Source organism: Vanacampus margaritifer, chromosome 10 (assembly GCF_051991255.1).
Source record: "Vanacampus margaritifer isolate UIUO_Vmar chromosome 10, RoL_Vmar_1.0, whole genome shotgun sequence".
Classification (NCBI taxonomy): domain Eukaryota; kingdom Metazoa; phylum Chordata; class Actinopteri; order Syngnathiformes; family Syngnathidae; genus Vanacampus; species Vanacampus margaritifer.
This window is the reverse complement of record NC_135441.1, coordinates 24311869-24331532: the sequence shown is the minus strand read 5'-3', so window position 1 is coordinate 24331532 and position 19664 is coordinate 24311869. Positions and strand designations below refer to the sequence as shown.

Genomic DNA, 19664 nt, shown 5'->3' with positions numbered 1-19664 from the left:
AAATTCCAATTTAGTGCTAAATTGGGCTAAATCCAACCATCTGTCAAATCTAGCAAAATTTCATGAAAGATGCTAACTAATATTTTATCAAGATAAAGCACTACTGACTTTCTGAAACGGCTAGTGATCTCTGAACCTCACTTTTTGGGACGTTAGCCCATTGTTTCACTGATGGATGTTCAAAAATGTTCAGTACAATAATGGGCTGTCCCCTAGAATCAAATTGGAACTAAACCTGGATTTTGATCAGTATTAATCTAAAATGGAATAAGCGCTCTTAAAACTGCTGGGTCAAAAGTAATCAAATTTGGGTGAAATGGCATTAATCTTCCACCGGCCCTGTTGTTCAAAATAACTAACCCAACCTTGGGTAAAAGTAACCCAACCTGCTCAAAACCCACAGCTACCTAGAGATTGGGGTATACAAACAACCTTTTTTTTCCTTATTTTTTATTTAAGTGTGAGCTTACTCTTGTTCTCAGTGCCTGAATTTGTGGCCACAATTTAGCATTTTGTGTACACTTCACATCAGTTTTGTGGCTACAATCGAATTGATTTCAAGTCATGTCTAATCCAACCGTTTCATTCCTCTCTCGCAGCATCCTGCTCAAGGACAGTTAGCCTGATCGGCTTGTGTCGCCTACTTGTGATTGGCTCCCTGTTCCCCTCATCACTCCCTCCCCCACCACCTCGTGACTCGGTGCAAATCCCGCCGGTGGGGGTGTGCACGCGAGTGGAGGTGAGCTCGGCGTCTCCCAGCTCGCTGGCGCACATGCGAGCGGCGCGCGGCCGAGGTAAGATCGCAACATCCGTGCTGCTTGTAATCTCGCTGGGAGCTGTCCAGCCGCTAGCACGCTGCACGGAGCTCCGTTGTGACACTCGTATCGTTACTGGGAATTACCTTTTGGATTGTTGGAAGTGCTCACTTGCACTTCTTTTTTTAATTTTGCGTGTGTGGATTATTTATTTTTCTGAATTCTCCACGCGTGGACACAAACAGGTAAAGATGTTTTTTTCATTCTTTTTATTTGACTTGTTTTGCAGTCCTCTATGCTTAGAAGTAAGTTTGATCTGTTTTTAATCCAAATAATCTGATGCGTGTGATACATGTGGAACCTCTGCCTTCATTTATCAAGCAAATACTTTGTGCGTGTCTGTGTGTGTGAGGGTGGGGGGTGGGTGGCGGCTATAATCCTTGAGTGACACCGTTTTGCCGCACAGGAATTAAGACTTTTGTTTTGATCTTGTTTTTTGAGGGCGATATGTCTGCCGGGTGCGTTTGTTTCAGCATGTGAGTGCATGTGTGTGTTTTACGGGGTCACTTGATTGTTTTGATGATGTCATATGGTGCCACGTTTCCGGAGCATTTTAGTCATTGCAGCAGATGGTAGTTGAAGTGTGTGTGTAGTTGAAAGCAGATTAACTTCTCCTGGACAAAAACATACGCCCTATGGAAGTCCTACAAGGGTCATAATGAATTACATACAGTGGGTACCTTGAGATTGGAAATTGGTTCCGTGATTATGCTCATAACTTAAAACATTCAGCTCTCAAATCATCTTTCACCGCTGAAATGAATGGAAATAGCCTATCATTAATTCTCTTCCAGTCTCCGAAACGACAAAAACGTTAGCAATAAAAAAAAAAGAAGAAGCTCTCTTTGATATTGTACTTTATATTTACAAGTTGATTCATGTTCCAAATAGTAATTGCTCAGAATTTGAAAACAAAAATGTACTGTTTCTGTCACCAACGTCTAAAATAAGCAGCTAATGCCATCTAGTGGCAGAAAATTACCTCAACACAAATCTATAACTTCACACTCTTTTTGACTTTAGTATACCTTTATAACTTCAAATAGTATTAAATTACTTACTATAAAATTACAGTTTCAATGATCTAATAGATACAACCATATTTGTATTTGGTGACCATATTTGCCCACTTTTATGTTAATTAGCAAGAGTATGAAAAATTTGAGAATTATTTCATTGTACATTTAGCACAGCTATAACGTGCAATTAATTTGCGATTAATCACAAAGTAACTGGAAAAGATGCAATTAATTACAATTTAAAATTATAATCAACTGACAGCTCTAATATATTATGTGTGCATGTGCGTGTATATGCAGTAAGACCTGTGCAATAGATGACGTTTAAATACAGCATTAAATTAGATTTTCTAATACCTGCAGAATCCCTGATAATATTATTCCAAGTCATTGGAACACAATGTACAGTAACATTAACACTGGGCCTAAATATAGTTAAATACAACTGAACTGTGCTGTCAGTATTTATTTCAAGTACCACAAGAGTGAACCCGAGTACCACTAGTGGCACTAGTACTACTCTGAGAATCACTGTTAGAGAGAAAACACATTTAGCGCCTGCTACTTGGCAACTTTGTAAATCACGCCCCTTGTTGAATTTCCACACACACCTGCCATTTGATGGTGCATGTTTTAGCAGCAGCGAGTAGCAATTGATGAACCTCATTTAGTCTCTCTTCCATCTGCCAAAAAACAAAAAATAAGAGCCCCGACACGGAGCAGGAGTTCAGCCATCCTTGACGTGAAAAACAAGCCTTGTTCGGCCGTCTCTATTAAACACGTTTTTGGAAATAACAAGTTCGAGTTTCATCTCGGAGTGGAGTGAGGGAGGTCACGCTTCAGAAATTCGTTTGAAGACAAAAAGCCTCGGACTAGGATTGATCCTCTAAACAAGAACGAGGAGGAAATACGACCTTCGAACGTAACAGCGCAAGACAGATGCTTGTAACGAGCGCACAGTAAACACACAAAGGAGCAACAACACTTCGTTCTCTTTTCTTTGTTTGCCTCCGGAAGCAAATGGATGAGATGTTGCATTTAAGGTTGTGCATTTCTTTCCACAATTTAAAACAACTCACACAAGCTATAGTCAAGTCAAAAATATCCTGTTCTGTGCGTGCCCACTAGTCTAAATATGGCATTCGGATTAATCGTGTGTTCACCAAATACACCCGTTTTTATTTGGCGCGTCAGGCGATAATTTTTTTGAATCTTAATTAATCGCATAACTTTAATAGTTAACTCACAATTAATCGCATACTCTATACTCATACTCTTCTTAACATAAAAATGGGGGGGGAAAAAAAAGAGTTAAACTAATAGAAATATGGCTGCATCTTTTAGTAATTGATACGGTAATTCCATAATAATTCATAAAATTGATTTAAAACTAAAAAGATGTACTGTACTGTAAAAAACGAGTGAGATGTTGATTTGTGTTGAGGTCATATTTCTGCCACTAGATGGCATAATTGCATTTGTAAGACAATGGTGACAGCTCAGTGCATTTTTCTTTTCGAATTGAGAGCCATCATCTTTAACATGAAGTTACTTGTGAAATTCTGCACATTTTTTAAATTGTAAAATACCCCAGTCTCCACAAATATATGCATTGTTATGAAATGTATTGCCACTAAATTTTACGTGGACGTGTCTGCTGCGCTGCGACAGGAATTCCCCCAGTACAGGCTTTTCGATTAGGGGCGGTCATTAATCGCGTATTTAAAAACATTTGTGGCGTTAACGGAACTTTAAATTAACTCAAAATTAACACACTCATTTTGACACCCCTAGTTTTTATACATCTCAGGGGGCGGCCATTTTGTCACTTGATGTCAACTAAAAATGACATCACAGTTTCTAAGGAGTGGACATCAAAATTTAATATCATACTGAATATAAAATATATTATTATTATATTTTTTAGAAATATTTACATATACTTTTAAAATATATTTTAAAATCTCACGTACCCCCTGGAGTGCCTTCACATACCACCAGGGGTACACGTACCCCCATTTGAGAACCACTGCTATAGTAATCAGCAGTAGAAAACATCGGTTGGCTTCACCAAAAAGACCTGTTTTGGGCCAAAAAGTGGAGAAAACTTTTTATGAGGTCAAACAGAACAGTGATTGATGCTAATATGTTATTTATTTATATATATATATATATATATATATTTTAATTTCTATTTTGACACTAAAGCTATGAAACAATAAAAGCGGAACTGAAAAAAAAATTTTGCTGGCAAAATAATTCATAGATAATGAAGAGCGACGCAGATTCACTGTATGACTAGAGTTGAATGTCTATTGCTTTTTTACATGACACACACTTTACACTACACACCGCGACACATACGCTGTTCCATGCACACACTGCGAGTGTGAGCTGCCGAAACGTGTCCATTTTGCAACATGTTGGCATTTGTCTTCTCTCCCTCGTTCTCCATGTGACAAACTGACATGTCCTCATCTCACTGCCATCTTCAGGGATCTGTTAGTCATTTACTCAACTGAATCTCACAGCCAAGCTAGGAGAGACCCTCTTGCACCCCTATCAGTTGGTTGGATGGCACAACACACCAAAAACAGAACCCTGACAAGCACGCGAAAGAGAGAAATAACTGAGAGGCAACGGACTGCGCTTTTGAGAGATTCCGTCCAATTAATATCATATTTACATGCTAATCATCCAATTAAATGCTTTTGATGCTCTGCTGGTGAGCACAGAGTGTCCAGGTAAAAGGTCTGCAGGGACAATTCTTCCAGCAAATAAGTGTGTAAACACAACTCTGCGGGCCTATTAAAAAGTGCACAAAGTTGCACCGCTGGAGTCGTTTCAGCTGTAATGAGTGCGCCGTTCCCCCCCTTACGTGCGCGCGTGCCAAGGCTAGAAACGCCGGCGAATGTGTGGATGTGGGAAATCCACAAGTGGAGGAAACATAATTAAAGCTGCCAGTAGTGACACAATTTGCATTTCTATGACTATGAAGCTTTTGACAAACGGGTTTGGTCTGGCTTTTTTTTTGCAGAGTCGAGTTATTGGAGTTGCGTGTTTTATGCCGAGTCTTTAAACTTTGCCGCTGTGCTCTGCCAGGTCTGAAACTTTTTGGAATGTTATGTCTCGTATACATGGTTCAAATTGGGAAACAATCGAACACAATTTAAAACTAATTTGAAGGACCCCTACAAATATGAAGAAGAGCATCATTTTTATAAAAGGAAATTAAAATAAATAAATAAATTAAATTAATAATATTAATAATAATAATATAATAATAATAATAATTCCATAAATTAAAGTTCCTTGTATCTCACTGAGCAACAAATGCATGTGAATGTAGCTAATTTTGGGTTTCAGTCAGGGTTCGTAAACGGTTTCAAAAGACAGACAGTGAAAAATTGTCTGAATATGTTCAAAATGTCAAGTAAAAATTGTATCCTGATAAAAACTAGAATTTTGCAAATTTTCAAAAAATTTGCTACGTTCGCAAGCATTGACCACTCAGTGAGATACCAGCTTTATCGGCTTTTATTCGTGAAAAGGCAGATGTTGATATGATTGTCAAAATGCCAAATATCGCCGCGATAATCGACTCGGCCGATAATCGGTCCAACCCTACTACTGGAAATAAACGAAGCGAACGTAAACTAGCCTTTTTGAATGAAATGGCCGACTTCCCGGCATGAGACTTTTTTGTGGGCTTACTCATGTTATGCATGCGTACCAAATTCCATATTGAGAAGTGAAACCGTCCTCTGGCGCTGAATTTTCACAACATTCCAGAAGTGTTTTTGGTGACGCCAACGCTCTCACACTAGTGATTTATGATAATGACTAAGAAATGAAGCAATTTCACACCGTATGCTCATCTTACATATTTTAAACGTTGACATTTTCACGATGCCACCACATTATGCTTTTTATGCATCTGCAGGTCACTGGGACCAGTAATCCAATTGTCACACTAAAAGCTTTTTAAATTGAACATTCTTGTTGTTTCCTTGTTTTTTTTATTTTGATTTTTTATGGCGCATCCATAAGATTTTCATTTCACGGTGGAGTAAGCAGAAAATGCTCTGCGGAGAATGTTGCTGTTGGACCATATTTCCTCTCATGACTAATAAATCTTTCACAAAGCACTTGAACAGCTTGAAACCGCGAGCTGGCGGTAAACAACATCTTTTGTTTTGGTAATAACGACAAAAAACTGACACATGAATGCAGGCTGAGGTTCGGAACAGGCCCACACGACTGCTGTTGTCCACAAATTAAAGACATCGAAACATAAGGAACTCCTGTTTAATGAGATCCAGTGGCCTGCAATATGATCATTTAGAAGACTTTAGGGAAGTTTTGTCTGACTTTGGTCAAGGGTGAGAAATGTTAGAGGGTGCAAAATTTCAGAAGATGATTGATTTTCTGGGAATATTCTTAGTAAAGTTGTTTTATTTCATAAAAATTCTGTTAAGATGAAACTTTTGGCCAGTTAATTGCAGTCGACCCAAGTAAAAAAATAAAAATAAAATAGGGGGTGCAAAATACGAAAAAGAAGAAAAAATAATCCCAGAAATGGATTTAATGGTAATATTTTAAAAAGAAACACAAACAAAAAACAATCATGATTTAGATTACAAATATTGGCCAGAAACCGGAAAAATTTTAGTGGTTGTGTAATTTTCAAATGTAAAAGAACAACAACATACATCTAGAACAAGATGATCTAATAGGAATATTTTTATATTACAATGGCCAGAATGTTGTGGTTGACCCCAGTTCAAAATTGTAGTTTTTCAAAAGAAAAAAAAATAGTTGGAAGTGATTCCATACTACAAAAATACAGGCTTTAGGTTAACGCCACATTTTGAGCAATTAGTTGCAATCAAAATTTTATGGGGTGTGAAATGTTCAGAGGCAAAATAAAGCTTGGCCTTACACTGGCCTACTTTTGCAAACAAGACTAAAGTACGGTGGCCCCAGAGGGCTAAAAAAAGATCAATACTGGTTGAAGAGCTCCGTACTCCATTCCAAAAAGGCTGCAAATATTTGACAACTCACTTGTGATTTCTTCAACTGTTGCCAAACTTTTTAAGTTTCACGCCACCTTTGACTGCCCCGGGGGAATTGCTGACCCTCATTTGTTGTAAGTCTGCTGGTCCATGTTGAGGAACGGTCAGGTGGTGTAACACCCTTGCGGGTATGCGCCATGTTTGGACCAAACACACGCAGAGCGTCGCTGTGCTAACACACCGCAGATAGAGAAGCCGTCATGAATCATCATCCCGTGTATAATAGCTTTGAGCTAACCTGGCGGGAGAGTCACGCGAGGGGTACGCGCTCGTGCATGCATGTACGGGTTTGATGAGCGAGACCCCCCGTCGCCTCAGCCCTCGAGCTTTCTTACGTTCCACCTTCTCCTACGTTGCAGCTGTTTCATTCCATCCTCACATCTTTGCTAAATTATTTCAGGAATAGGCTTTGTTGTTTGTTTTACTTGGTTGTTTAATTTCACACTTTGTATACAAAAAATAATTTTTATTTTTGTCACATTTCCTAAATATATGTCCCGTTTAACTCATTCAAACCCCAAAATGTGTAAACACGTTTTTTTTTTAATACTTTGTCCTTCACTCCCAAAAACATATTTATACGTTGTTTGTTTATACAGAGGGCTTTGATGCAGCTTCTAGCATGAAGAGCTGGCTTAAAGCAATGGTAGTTATTACAACAAACGGCCAGCAGCTTTGGCAGCAGAGTATAAGAGATCAGCAAGGGCCATGTTGCAACGAGTTCTTTTTGTCAATGTTTTCACCAGGAATGTGAATATTAATGAAACTAACGAAGCTATATTCTAATGCTAATTGCTGCAAAGCCGAAACAGATACAAATGTACTTTTTTTCCCTGATGAAAGAAGAGACTCTAATGTTTCTTTTGGTAGTTTCCGTATTTTTATAGCAATAGAACACGATATTCTGTGGGCCTTGCAAAATAAGACAAAAACCAGTTAAACAGCCAAAGGGGGTTGCTTCAGTGAAAATGACTGGGAGTGAATGAGTTAAATCAATGGACTCCAGTTTCGTGTGTGATTCTCACTTGGGGTGAAGTCAAGTCCCCCTCACACGCACTGGCTGTGTCGCCATTGAGGCTTCAGAGGAAGGTGGTGGGTGTAAATGAGAATGCGGTCAGGGTAACGAAAGTTCACGCCACTCAATAAGCGCTAATGAGCCTCCGATGATTTTCCGAGTGGACGGACGGCGTTCTCAGCGAGACAAAGGCGTGTTTCTTTCTGAGTATTTGAGGTTTGGTCCTGGTTCATTTCCTATGCTCTGCTGCCACCTTCTGGCCTTTTGCGTAATAACTACCATTTCTTCAACCGTTCTTTGCAGTTGAGGGTCTGTATCAAAGTCACACTTAAAACATTTTGAATAGAACGTATTTATACGTTCTTGGGAGCAAATTAGGTAATTACAATAAAAAAAAAATTCGCTTGACACCCCTAGTGTCAAAACATCCTTTTTTTGGAGAGAGAGAAAATAGGCACCTTTTTAATTCCAATAGCATTTAGGGGTACACGTTACATTACGATTAAAAGGTTGTATTTGAAAAAAAAAAAATCCTTCCGTGTAATAAGTCTGAGAAAGCCAGATTTATTGTATGCGTCATCAGTATACGCTGTAGTAGGACACTTGGCAGAAACACAAGGTTTCTCCCGCCCCGTGCCCTCCACCATGTTGACACACTCAGCCACGAGGGGGTCTGACAAGGCCATTAAGGTGCGGGACCAGCCTTGACCATGCTTGCCTTCCACTAAACCAGCCAGTAGTTTTCAAACTTAAATTAAAACTTGAATTTATTTCGACAAGGATTCGATGCATACTGTTTTACGATGACATCTAGCACACATTTCAGCGCAGCACAGAATCGATCTGCCTGTGCTTCTATCAAATCCACCAAAATCACTTTGTAAACTACATGCGCCACAATTTAGACCATGTTTCACCTGGTCTAACGTCTAGTGTCAAGTCACTTACTGTCACCAAACTGTCAGGTCATTTAATAGAAAACTAAGATGGGAAAACTAGACTAGACAAAAATAGAACCCTCAGTGACACCAACTCTAACATGCAAGATTTGAGCATGAGCCAAAATGAACATTGGACAACAATTTTAATAAAATGGGGAAACATTTCATGGGTTCTAATTGGGGAGAATTGGCAGACTGCTGAGTGTAGAGGACAGAGAAAAATAGGTTGCACTGAAAAAAGGACAGTAGCAAGTTGGATGGGATATTACTGCAAATTAATCTTGTGCTGACATTATGAGTTAATCCCTTCAAATTTGAACAAGATTCATTTGAGCCTCAGCACGCTGTGTGCAAAGAAAAATTGGCACTCAGAGGTTTTTGGAAAAAGCAGCCCCTGAAGCCAGTTTGACGGAACAACGTGACATTTAATAAGCATTTCAATCACGAGGACAAGCCCGAAAATGTCTCAAGAAGCCCTGACAGAAAAGACACAAGAAGTCTGCCATTTTGCTTTGAAGGCGGTCATTTTCAGGTCATTTTGACCATTTCCAGGAGTCCTTCAAAGAAACCCACAGTGACGAAAATGTGTACGATTGCTACTAAATTGGACAGACGGACAACACTATATAGGGATGGTTTCAATGTTTTTTTGTCCTAATGTGTGAACATGAAATTTGGTAGGTATGTCTATAATGAGTAGATCCACAAAAAAGTCCCAAAAAGCCATGCCTGAAGAGACAAGAAGTCTGCCATTTTGTGTTGAAGCGGACATTTTAGGGTAGCGTTTGCCATTTCCAGGAGCCCTTCAAAAAGACAAACTTGTCCAAGATAATTTTTCCAATTGCTACCAAATTTTTGAACCACATAAACTAGAGCAGTGGTTCTCAACCGCAGTCCTCGAGTACCCCTATCCAGCCTGTTTTCCAGGTCTCCCACAGCCAACACGGGTGTGTTTCAAACGATGAGCCTATTAGCAATGAAGCTGCATGAAGCCTGATAACGATCCTCAGCTGTGTTGGCTATGGGAGACATGGAAAACAGACTGGATAGGGGTACTCGAGGACCGTGGTTGAGAACCAGTGTACGAGACAGATGGACATTGCAAAATTGTGAAACATTAACATTTTTGTGATTGCTTGTAAGCAGAGCTTGGCAGTCAAGTTTATAACTCATGGTAGTGTATTCTGGAAATGTTCTTTCTGTTTCCTTTTTTAATTCTGCCCCCAAAGCCAGTTTCACTTAGCATCATGAAATTTGGTAGGCAGTTCTATTGTGAGTAAACCCACAACAAATCCTCAAGAATACATACCCCAAAAGAAACAGGCAGTCCACCATGCTGGTTCAAAGTGACCATCTTAGTCTCACTCTTTCCATTTCCAATGATTCTGAAAGACAACCTTGTTCAAGAAATTTTGTCAGATTAGTACACAGTAAATTCTGTAGAGTCAATTTGACTCTATTTAGAGTAAATTTGGAGTGGGACCAAATACTCAGTTTTAGAGTAGGCTAATATTTACACTTGGAAGAGAGTAAAATAAAGAATTGAAAAAATAAATAATAAAAGTCTTTCAAGGGTTGGGGAACAAACTCACGACCTTCAGCTTGGGAGACACTACCACCTGAGCTATGCCCCTCCTACTGTTTGCTTGTCTCCAAGAGGAGACCAAAAAGATTGTTTTTTTGACTTGGAAGTTAGGAAGATTCCATCTGAATCGAGTTAAAGTACCACAGATTGTCACACCCAACTAAGTGGGGCGGGTCCCATTTTTATAGTCTTTGAACCCAAGACCTCCCAGTTATATACTAACACACAGCAGGAGCTGCGTGGCTCAGGGAGCAAGCTGAAGGTTGTGAGTTCGTTCCACAACCCTTGTGCAACTTTTATTTTATTTTGTCAATTCTTTATTTTACTCTCTTCCAAGTGTAAATATTACTCTAAAACTGAGTCTATTTGGTCCCACTCTAAATAGAGTCAAATTTGAACAATGGGTGGATGGTCCAAAACTGCCAAGAACTTAAGTTTTTGTCTTTGCGTGTGGGCAATGAATGGATTGCAGCCAAGTTAACAACTTAAGTGAACACATCCTGGAATTCTTCCAAAATTCAACCCCCAAAGCCGGTTACACAAAGCAACATGAAATTTGGTAGTCATATCTGTCATGAGAAGACCAACAAAAAAAATTCCATTTCGGGTTGAAGCAGTCGAGTCTAATTTAGCCAATTTGCTCATTCACAGGAATCCATCAAAGATGATCTTGTCCTAGAGATTTTGTTACCAAATTGACATCATTTATACGTCACTGAACTGTGAGTCAGTTGAGTCTGTGAAATACAGTCGATGACAGTGAACTTGGTACAAAAATCACACAAAAAAATGATAACAAAACAGTTGGGAATGAGTCTCCAGAAGAGCTCAAAGATGCAGAGAGACGATGAGAATCAAATACTGGATGATAACATTCAATGCACAACTTCCTTTCGAGGAGATCCGGGGGGCTTCTACATTTTAGGCATCCTTAGGGACAACGCGAGGCCCCCACGAAAGCACTAACCCGAGGCTAATGGTCTCACCTGTGTGTTTGGACGTGATTTGAACCTAAACAGGGATCCTATCAGTACACTGTGCTGTTAATAAGACAGCCCTAGTTGAGACTGGTCAGACCTGCCAAAGCCAAAGAAAAAGCACAGTTAATCCTAGAAATGTTGAATTTCAAATTATACGGCCTCAGGGGCGAACTTTAACGGTTCTCCTGTAGTAGACTATTTGTGTGTGTACATGTGTGAGTGTTTTTTGTGTGTATCCAGCCCAAGAGCAGCTTCATTAATAAGTCATTTAACACAAAGAGATTGATTGGGCCGCTGCCAGGAGACGATATACGGAAGGGAAAAAGTAATCCGGCTCGCTTTTATCTCGGCTAGCGGCTCCAGCGAGGCGGAGAAGAAGCAGCTGCGTGCGCCGATCCCGACGGGGGTGGGGGGGGGGTGCACCTCAACGCCGGGAAATAGAACGCGAGCGGTGGTTGATAAAGGTGCAAGTCGGTCAGGCGAGCAGAGAACTTTCACAAGGTTTTTTACGCAAGCAACCACCAGAAAACTTTGCATTATTGTTGTCGCTGTTGAAGATGAAGAGGAAATTGAATTTAAAAAAATGAATAAATAATCATGTAAACCATTGCAGAAATATAATTATAACTCTAGAGTCATTTTTCGTCATTGCAAAAATACATAAAAATATTCTCAATGTCGCAGTACTACTATTAAAAATAATATATACTTTATAGACTAAATGAAAAAAAAACACATACAGTATACTAATGGCAATTATACTAGAGGCGATGAAAAAAAAAAAAGAAGGGATAGCCCGATAATCGGCAATTAGCATTTTGACAAATATCGGTATCAGCCTTTTTTCAAAATCTGACGGCCGATAAAAGATAAAGCTAAAACCATTTTAATCTCAGGGAACTATGTATTCAAATTGTCAGCTAACTTTATAAGAGATGCTGCTGACTCTGGACATCTGCTGAACCTTTTGTTTTTGTTTGACATTAAAACAAAGAAATGTGTTTCCAGTTTCCACTTAACTTTTTAAGACGATAACCTCAGGAGCCCCCTGAACAATTTTTTTTAAAGAAATTTAAAATTATGTATATTGTCTAAGATGTAAAAGAAAAAAAACTGAAAAATCTGAAAAAATTTCAATAAGCATGAATGCTTTAAGACATTACAAAAAAGTCAAGATTGGCATTTGTATAAAAAAAAAATGTTGACGCCAATATGTTTTCCCTGAAAATGAATATCGGCTTCAAATATTCGTTATCGGCCTCCTTGACTACTAATAATCCGCATTGGTATCGGCCCTGAAAAAACCCCAATTGGTCTATCTCTAAAAAAACATTGAAAACAAAACATTATCCAAATAAATACTGATTACTTACATTTTGTAATTTTTGGGGGTATTTAAATATTCTTAAAATTTTAATTAAAACAAATAAAACAATATTAATTATAATACACAAGTAGGCAAAATTGTAAACTTAACTACAATTATTATAAGGGCATTAAATGTAATGTATATTTTATATTTCAAAATAAAAATGCACAAATAACCGTACCATAAATTAACATATATTAATTGTATTGTTTAAAAAAAAATCTATCCTATACAACAACTCTCAATCTTGAATTATTATTTTTTTTACACCATTTATAGAATTCAGTGTCACCAGTGGGCAATCACAGTCAATCACAAATCGGGTCTTGCAATTGAAGTTAAAACATTGCTCATGTTCTTTTCTGAAAAAAAAAAATCGGAGATCCTCATGTAGGATATCAAACTGTAATTCCAAATTAGCAGCGGATTATCGCAGCACCATGAATGCTCCCCCTTCAGAGACGCAACTTAATGACTAGCGCTGTGAAGGTTTTAAGACTCCAAAGCAGTAAATTAACTCACATCATTTATTACCTTTTTTTGTTGTTGTTGTTGCTGTTTAATTGCCTTTTTTGAAGCGCGTCCTTTTCCTTAATGCTGCGCTAATTAGCGGCCACCGTAGCAAGGATGCCACATCCCAGTCGGCGGGCGTCGAGGGACGAGCGAGGGAGGAGATGCTATCTGGCTCGTTTTAAGCACGAGAAATAGAAAGTAATTGCTGAAGTTTGTGTGTTTCTCTTTCATCCGTTAACTCCAGATGAGACATTCAATAGTCTTTTGAAGAAAAAAAATCTATGTTAATCTTGGCGGGGGAGATGAAGAAAGTTGGTTAAAGTCGTGACCGTAACGTTTGTTTGGCTCCTGCTGGTGTGACAGTTGTTCGACGCAAATTTGCAAATTCTGTAGTATTTTCAGTCATGATCAATTATGGGTGGAAATGAATGGAATTGAAATCAAATTGTCACAAGTACAGAGCAATGAGATTCATTTTACATTTCCAACCTGTCCCAAAAATATCCAAGACACCTAACAAGGGGAGACACAGGAGCGGGAAGCCTGACGCCTCGCTAGGCGGCGCCCTGATTTTTTTTAGATGAAAAAGGGAAAACAAGGTATAGCCCTTATACTACTATTAAAAAAAAGTGCCTTAACTCATGAAAGGTTGTGAAACACGTTACCAGACAGAGCAGCGTAAATTTCTAGTTGTGACTTTTCATCACATGGTGTTGGCATAAAATTTGCAGGTTTGTCATGAAGCATGAAACACAAGTGTGACATTTATTTGCAACCATTAAACGCACATTTATTCCGCACTTGTTGCAACATTATTTTGACTCGACGCGAAGACTAATGGAGCAGTTCTCCGAGGACAAGTTGAAAGTGAATTCTTTGAGTACTCGTATGAATAAACATGTTAGTTCTCGACTGCGGAATCGAGGGCTCATTAAGTCGTAAAGGCCTTGCTGTAATTTTCTTAATCCATCTTGTTGTCTTCCCCCCAATCTTCATCTCCTGGTGACGTGTCGACGTCCTTGTAATTGATTCAAAAGCAGATCTAATCTCGGGGCCGTATTGATAGCCTCTCTTTCAACAGGTGACGTCGCTAATTACATTTTTGTCTTCCTCCCCAAAGGAGAAGACCAATGACGGCGGCCAGATGGTGGTCAGCGGCCATTTTACTGGCAGCGTTGGCGGCTTTCCACGCGGACGGGAGGCCCGACGACGACAAGGGATACGAATCGCAGCCCTATCGGCCGGTCTTGAGATTCCGACATAAGGTATTGTTTTAGGGAAGACTGAATTTCATGTCTGGCTTATCAGCCTTGAGTAATCCATTTCTATTTTGTGGTGACAGCAACTGGCACCGTGAAAAATCTTCTGTTTTTATCATGCTTAGTAGAAGTGCGGTCACTCAACGGATCCTAAATCAGTCAAAGGAAAAAATGTGCTGCCTTGGCATGACTGCACTGCAAAAACTTGAATACATATGAGTACTGGAATACGGAGTCTTGAAGCTGATTTGTATGTAGCCTCGAGTGTTGTAGTCAAGATCACACCAACTAAGACAAGACATTACTAGACTAGAGAGTATCGAGCACGACCAAAACCTCTGGAGACATGACCAAGACTTTTGGAGGTTTAGACTGAGACAAGACCAAGACTTTTGGATGGCGACCAAGAAAACTGAGACCAAAACATTTTCTAGACTGGAGAGTATCGAGACTGAGATAACGCCAAGACTTCTGGTCTCTAGTCCAGGACAAGACCAAGACTTTTCAGGGTCAAAGGAAATCATCGAGACCAAGACATTTTCTAAACTAGAGAGTGTCAATTCTGAGACAAGACAAGAACAAGACTTTTGGAGGTTGAGACCAAGACAAGACCAGGACTTTTGGTGGTCAAAGAAAAACATTTTCGGGCCACGGTTTTCTTTGACTAGGGGGTATTAAAACTAAGACTAAGACAAGCCTAAGACTTTTGGAGGTCAAGACCGAGACAAGACCAAGACTTATGGTGGTCAAAGAAAACCGAGGCAGGAGCAATAATTCTGGAGGTCGAGACCAAGACAAGACCAAGACTTTTAGTGGTCAAAGAAAACCGAGGCCAAAACATTATCTAGACTAGAGGGTATCAAGACTAAGACTTTTGGAGGTCGAGACCGAGACAAGACCAAGACTTTTGGTGGCCAAGGAAAACCGAGGCAGGAGCGATAATTCTGGAGGTCGAGACCAAGACTTTTGGTGGTCAAAGAAAACCGAGGCCAAAACATTATCTAGACTAGAGGGTATCAAGACTAAGACTTTTGGAGGTCGAGACCGAGACAAGACCAAGACTTTTGGTGGCCAAGGAAAACCGAGGCAGGAGCGATAATTCTGGAGGTCGAGACCAAGACGAGACCAAGACTTTTGGTGGCCAAGGAAAACCGAGGCAGGAGCGATAATTCTGCAGGTCGAGACCAAGACAAGACCAAGACTTTTGGTGGTCAAAGAAAACCGAGGCCAAAACATTATCTAGACTAGAGGGTATCAAGACTAAGACTTTTGGAGTTTGAGACCGCAACAAGACAAAGACTTTTGGAGGTTTGGATCGAGACAAGACCAAGACTTTTGGAGGGCGACCAAGACATTTTCTAGATTAGAGAGTATCGAGACTGAGATAACACCAAGACTTCTGGAGGTCGAGTCAGAGACAAGATCAAGACTTTTCAAGGTCGACGAAATCTGAGACCAAGACATTTTCTAGACTAGAAAGTATCAATTCTGAGACAAGACAAAGACCAAGACAGGAGCAATAATTCTGGAGGTCGAGACCGAAACAAGACCAAAACTTTTCGTGGTCAAAGAAAACCAAGGCCAAAACATGATCTAGACTAGAGGTTATCGAGACCGAGACAAGACCAAGACTGTAGATCAAACAAAAGTCACCAAAAAAAACAACAACAAAATGAGCAGTTCATTACGTTTGCAACAAAAACTAATTCCGCTATGCTTTTTTTTTTTTTTAAATAGTACAATGAAACAAATCTAAGCAAATTTGTTGTTTCACTCACTTCTGATCAAAGTAGCACCGGACTTGTCTCAACCGGTCTTGATAAAAAAAAAAATCTAGAGTCCGCTCTGTCCGAGTAAAAATGCATGCCTTTGATTCAGACAAGACCGAGACCCGGAACAGCTCGAGTCCGTCCTTCAACAACACAATTGCTTCAAGCAAGTCAAATGCTCTTACTCAAAAACTGCCAGGTCAGAAGAAAATGTCTTGTCAAAGAACACGCATATTTTGCCTCTCTTTGAGAGCTTCTAATCTTGTTTAGATTTGTTTTCTTGCAGTGTGCCGTGTCATTACTTTTCTCAGCGCAAACACAAAGCATCACCAGGTCATTATTGGAATTTCAAAAGCAGCAGAGTGGATGTTAAAAAAATCACAGAAACGACTGAAACCAACGGGAGAAAGATTAGAGCGTTGTTTTGAGAGTTTCTGCTCATTTCCATAGAAATCAAACCCACATGGATTTGTCAAACCTACTCTTTATGAGTCAGAAGATAACATGGAAGAAAGACAACAGAGGATCACAATGCTCATCCATCGCAGTTTCTTTAAAAAAATTATAACTTTCTCACTTTTGGATTCATGATGACATGATGATACATGATTGAGGCAAGCATTCAAACTGATGCTATTGTGTGTTTACAAACGGCAACAACAAAAAAAAAGAATGTTCTGCTTTTGTCTCGCTGAACAGGAGGGCCATCCCTCGCCGCAGACCAAATCAATCAAAGGTTTAAATGTGCAGCTTGGACAGGACTGCCGAGTCATCACTTTTCTCAGCACAAACATCAATCGGAAGCTAAAACTATGGAATTTTTTTACAATGGTCACTTTTAAAATACAGCGGTCCCTTGAGATATGAGTTTATTTTGTTCAGTGACCACACTCGTAACTCAAAAGATTTGTATCTCAAATCATCGTTCCCATTAAAATGAATGGAAATGCCATTCATCCATTCCAGCCTAACAAATATTTTTGTAATGCGTTTCTTAATTTTAATTTCTGATGGTTTGCAAATAGTTTTGATTAAAAAAAAATCCATGTGAATTTGTGAAGAAGAAAAAATAGATTGTATCGAACTGTTCATTGGCTGTCAGATCAATCAAGGGAGAAAATCTGAACCTCTGACAGAACTACTGCATTACTTTTCTCAGCATAAATCAATTGGATTTTTTCTACAAGATGATCAAAAGAAGCACCATAACCATCATTAAAATTCTAGAAAAGCCCAAAGCAACCAAGGGAAGACGTGGTCGATTTTAGCCCTTTTCCATAAAAATAAATGTCGATTTGTCCAACACTCTAGTTAGGAGGCGTGCACCAGTTTGAACTTGCAAAAGCAACAACCAGCAAAAACCCCAAACATCTGCTTTTATCTCACTTAATAGCGCTGCCATTGCTCATTGGATACGACATCAATCAAAAGGAGGAAAAAAAAAAGTCTTGGACTGCTGTATCGTTAGTTTTCTCCATCCTGACTCAAATCGGAAGCAAAACAAACTCTTTTTGCAACAGGATCAAAAGCGGCAAAAGGAAAAACTGACTTAAAATCAATGGAGAAAGATTAGAATGTCATTTTTGAGAGGTTTTGCCCTTTTCCAAACTGTATGCATCCCAAAATCCATTTTTATTTCTCAAACATATAGTCAATATGTGACGCAAGTCACCAAAAAAAAAAAAAAAATTGTTTCATCCTAAATAGCAGTCACATCGCTCATTGGATATTACATCAATCAAAAAAAAATGCGTGACATTACTTTTCTCACTCCCGACATATCGAAAGCTAAATATCGGACATTTTGCCAACAGAATTAAAATCTGTTTAAAATCAATGGAAAAAGATGAGATTGTCATTTTTGAGCGTTTCTACTGTTTTTCCAAACAGTTTCCATCCAAAAATCCGGATAGACTTCTCAAACATACATGAGTAACATTAAACCAGCTTGTGCTCACTAACGCTAGCAACAACAACAACAAAAAAAGTGTTTTTATCTCATTTAATAGCGGTGTCATCGCTCGCTGGATGCGGCATCAATCAAAAGAGAAAAAATGTGCGGCTGCGACAGGTCTGCTCTGTCATTACTTTTCGCCGTTCAGTAAAATATTGCTTTTATGAAAAAAGATCAAACCCACAATGCGATGATGGCACACATTTAAACAGGGGAGAAATCTTAACATAAAGTTTACCAAACAGTTTCCGTGAAAAACAAAATCCCTCGTTATCTTCTAACCATCCTGGAGTTTGTTCATGTTTTCCTGACATCATGCGATGACGTCAACATACAAACAAAATGGAGTCAAAAGGCCAGCCGCGTGCGCACGCACGCAAAGCCCCGCGGTCGGCCGGCCGTGCCGCATTGGCTGGGCTACACGGGCTAATCCAGATTAACATGGGCTGAGTGGGTGATGGGCCGAGGGAATGGGAAGGGGGAGGGGGGGTACAAGGCCGCGAGGGAGAGGAGGATTGTAATAAACAGACCAAACAACAAGACGGAAATGGAAATAGTTCTCAACAGCCGCGGCAATGTTGGCCACCAAACCAGTTTAATGCTACAGCGCCACAATTCAGTACAGCATTTTGTATGCGTTATTGTGGGCAGTCGAAGGCACACCTGTGCACTAATCATGGTGTCTATATATAGACTGTAGAAAATTAAAAATATATATATAGTCAAATAAGACAATTATTACCAGAGGTGGCAAATCCAGGTCCAGAAATTAAAAACCCTGCCACAGTTTGGCTTTAGCCGCTGATGCTAGCTAGCGACCACAGAACCCAAACATGACAAAAACAAACAAACAAATACCCTATTATTTGAAGAACAGCATCGACACTCTTTTTTTTCCATCACCTACTGGTGATGTTTTGAAACATTTGTATTTGTAAATGTAGCAAACCTGACCTCGGAGAAACAAAGCATCCTCTTGGCGTGAACTCGGAGGACTCTCGGACTTGTGCGGAGGACGTGTTGGTGGAGTGGGTGGGTTTTTCAAAAGACAAGCCGCCAAAGAGAGGTCGTGGGCGGTCACCTAGGGCTTTGGCTGGACAGCGCCCCCTACAGTTGGGAGCTGCTACGCTGCCACCAGAGGCCCGGGGGGAAATCACTCTGTTCAAACAAATAGAGTGTGAATTGTGAATTGTGTGTTTGCGCCTCTATGTGTGCGTGTGTGTGTGTGTCATATGCAAATAAGACTCGGGCTAATATCGCTCTCACCTGCGGAGCTTCGCTAAATGTCAGCTGCTCGACACTGCGAACGAGGAGGCAGGAATAGCACGGAGCCACAGGTGGTCACTGCTGTGCTCAGCTCAATAAATTGA

At 39.7% G+C, this 19664-nt stretch overlaps 1 protein-coding gene across 1 annotated transcript in view; it reads left to right on the top strand.

Annotated features, from left to right (window-relative positions):
• The first annotated feature begins 724 nt into the window (after positions 1 to 724).
• Positions 725 to 19664, top strand: part of fstl5 (follistatin-like 5) — a 92710-nt gene continuing 73770 nt past the window's right edge. The window contains exons 1-2 of the mRNA XM_077577249.1: positions 725 to 1000; positions 14433 to 14577. Coding sequence (XP_077433375.1) covers positions 14443 to 14577 — 135 coding nt within the window. The 5' untranslated portion in view covers positions 725 to 1000; positions 14433 to 14442. The remainder of the gene's footprint in view (positions 1001 to 14432; positions 14578 to 19664) is intronic.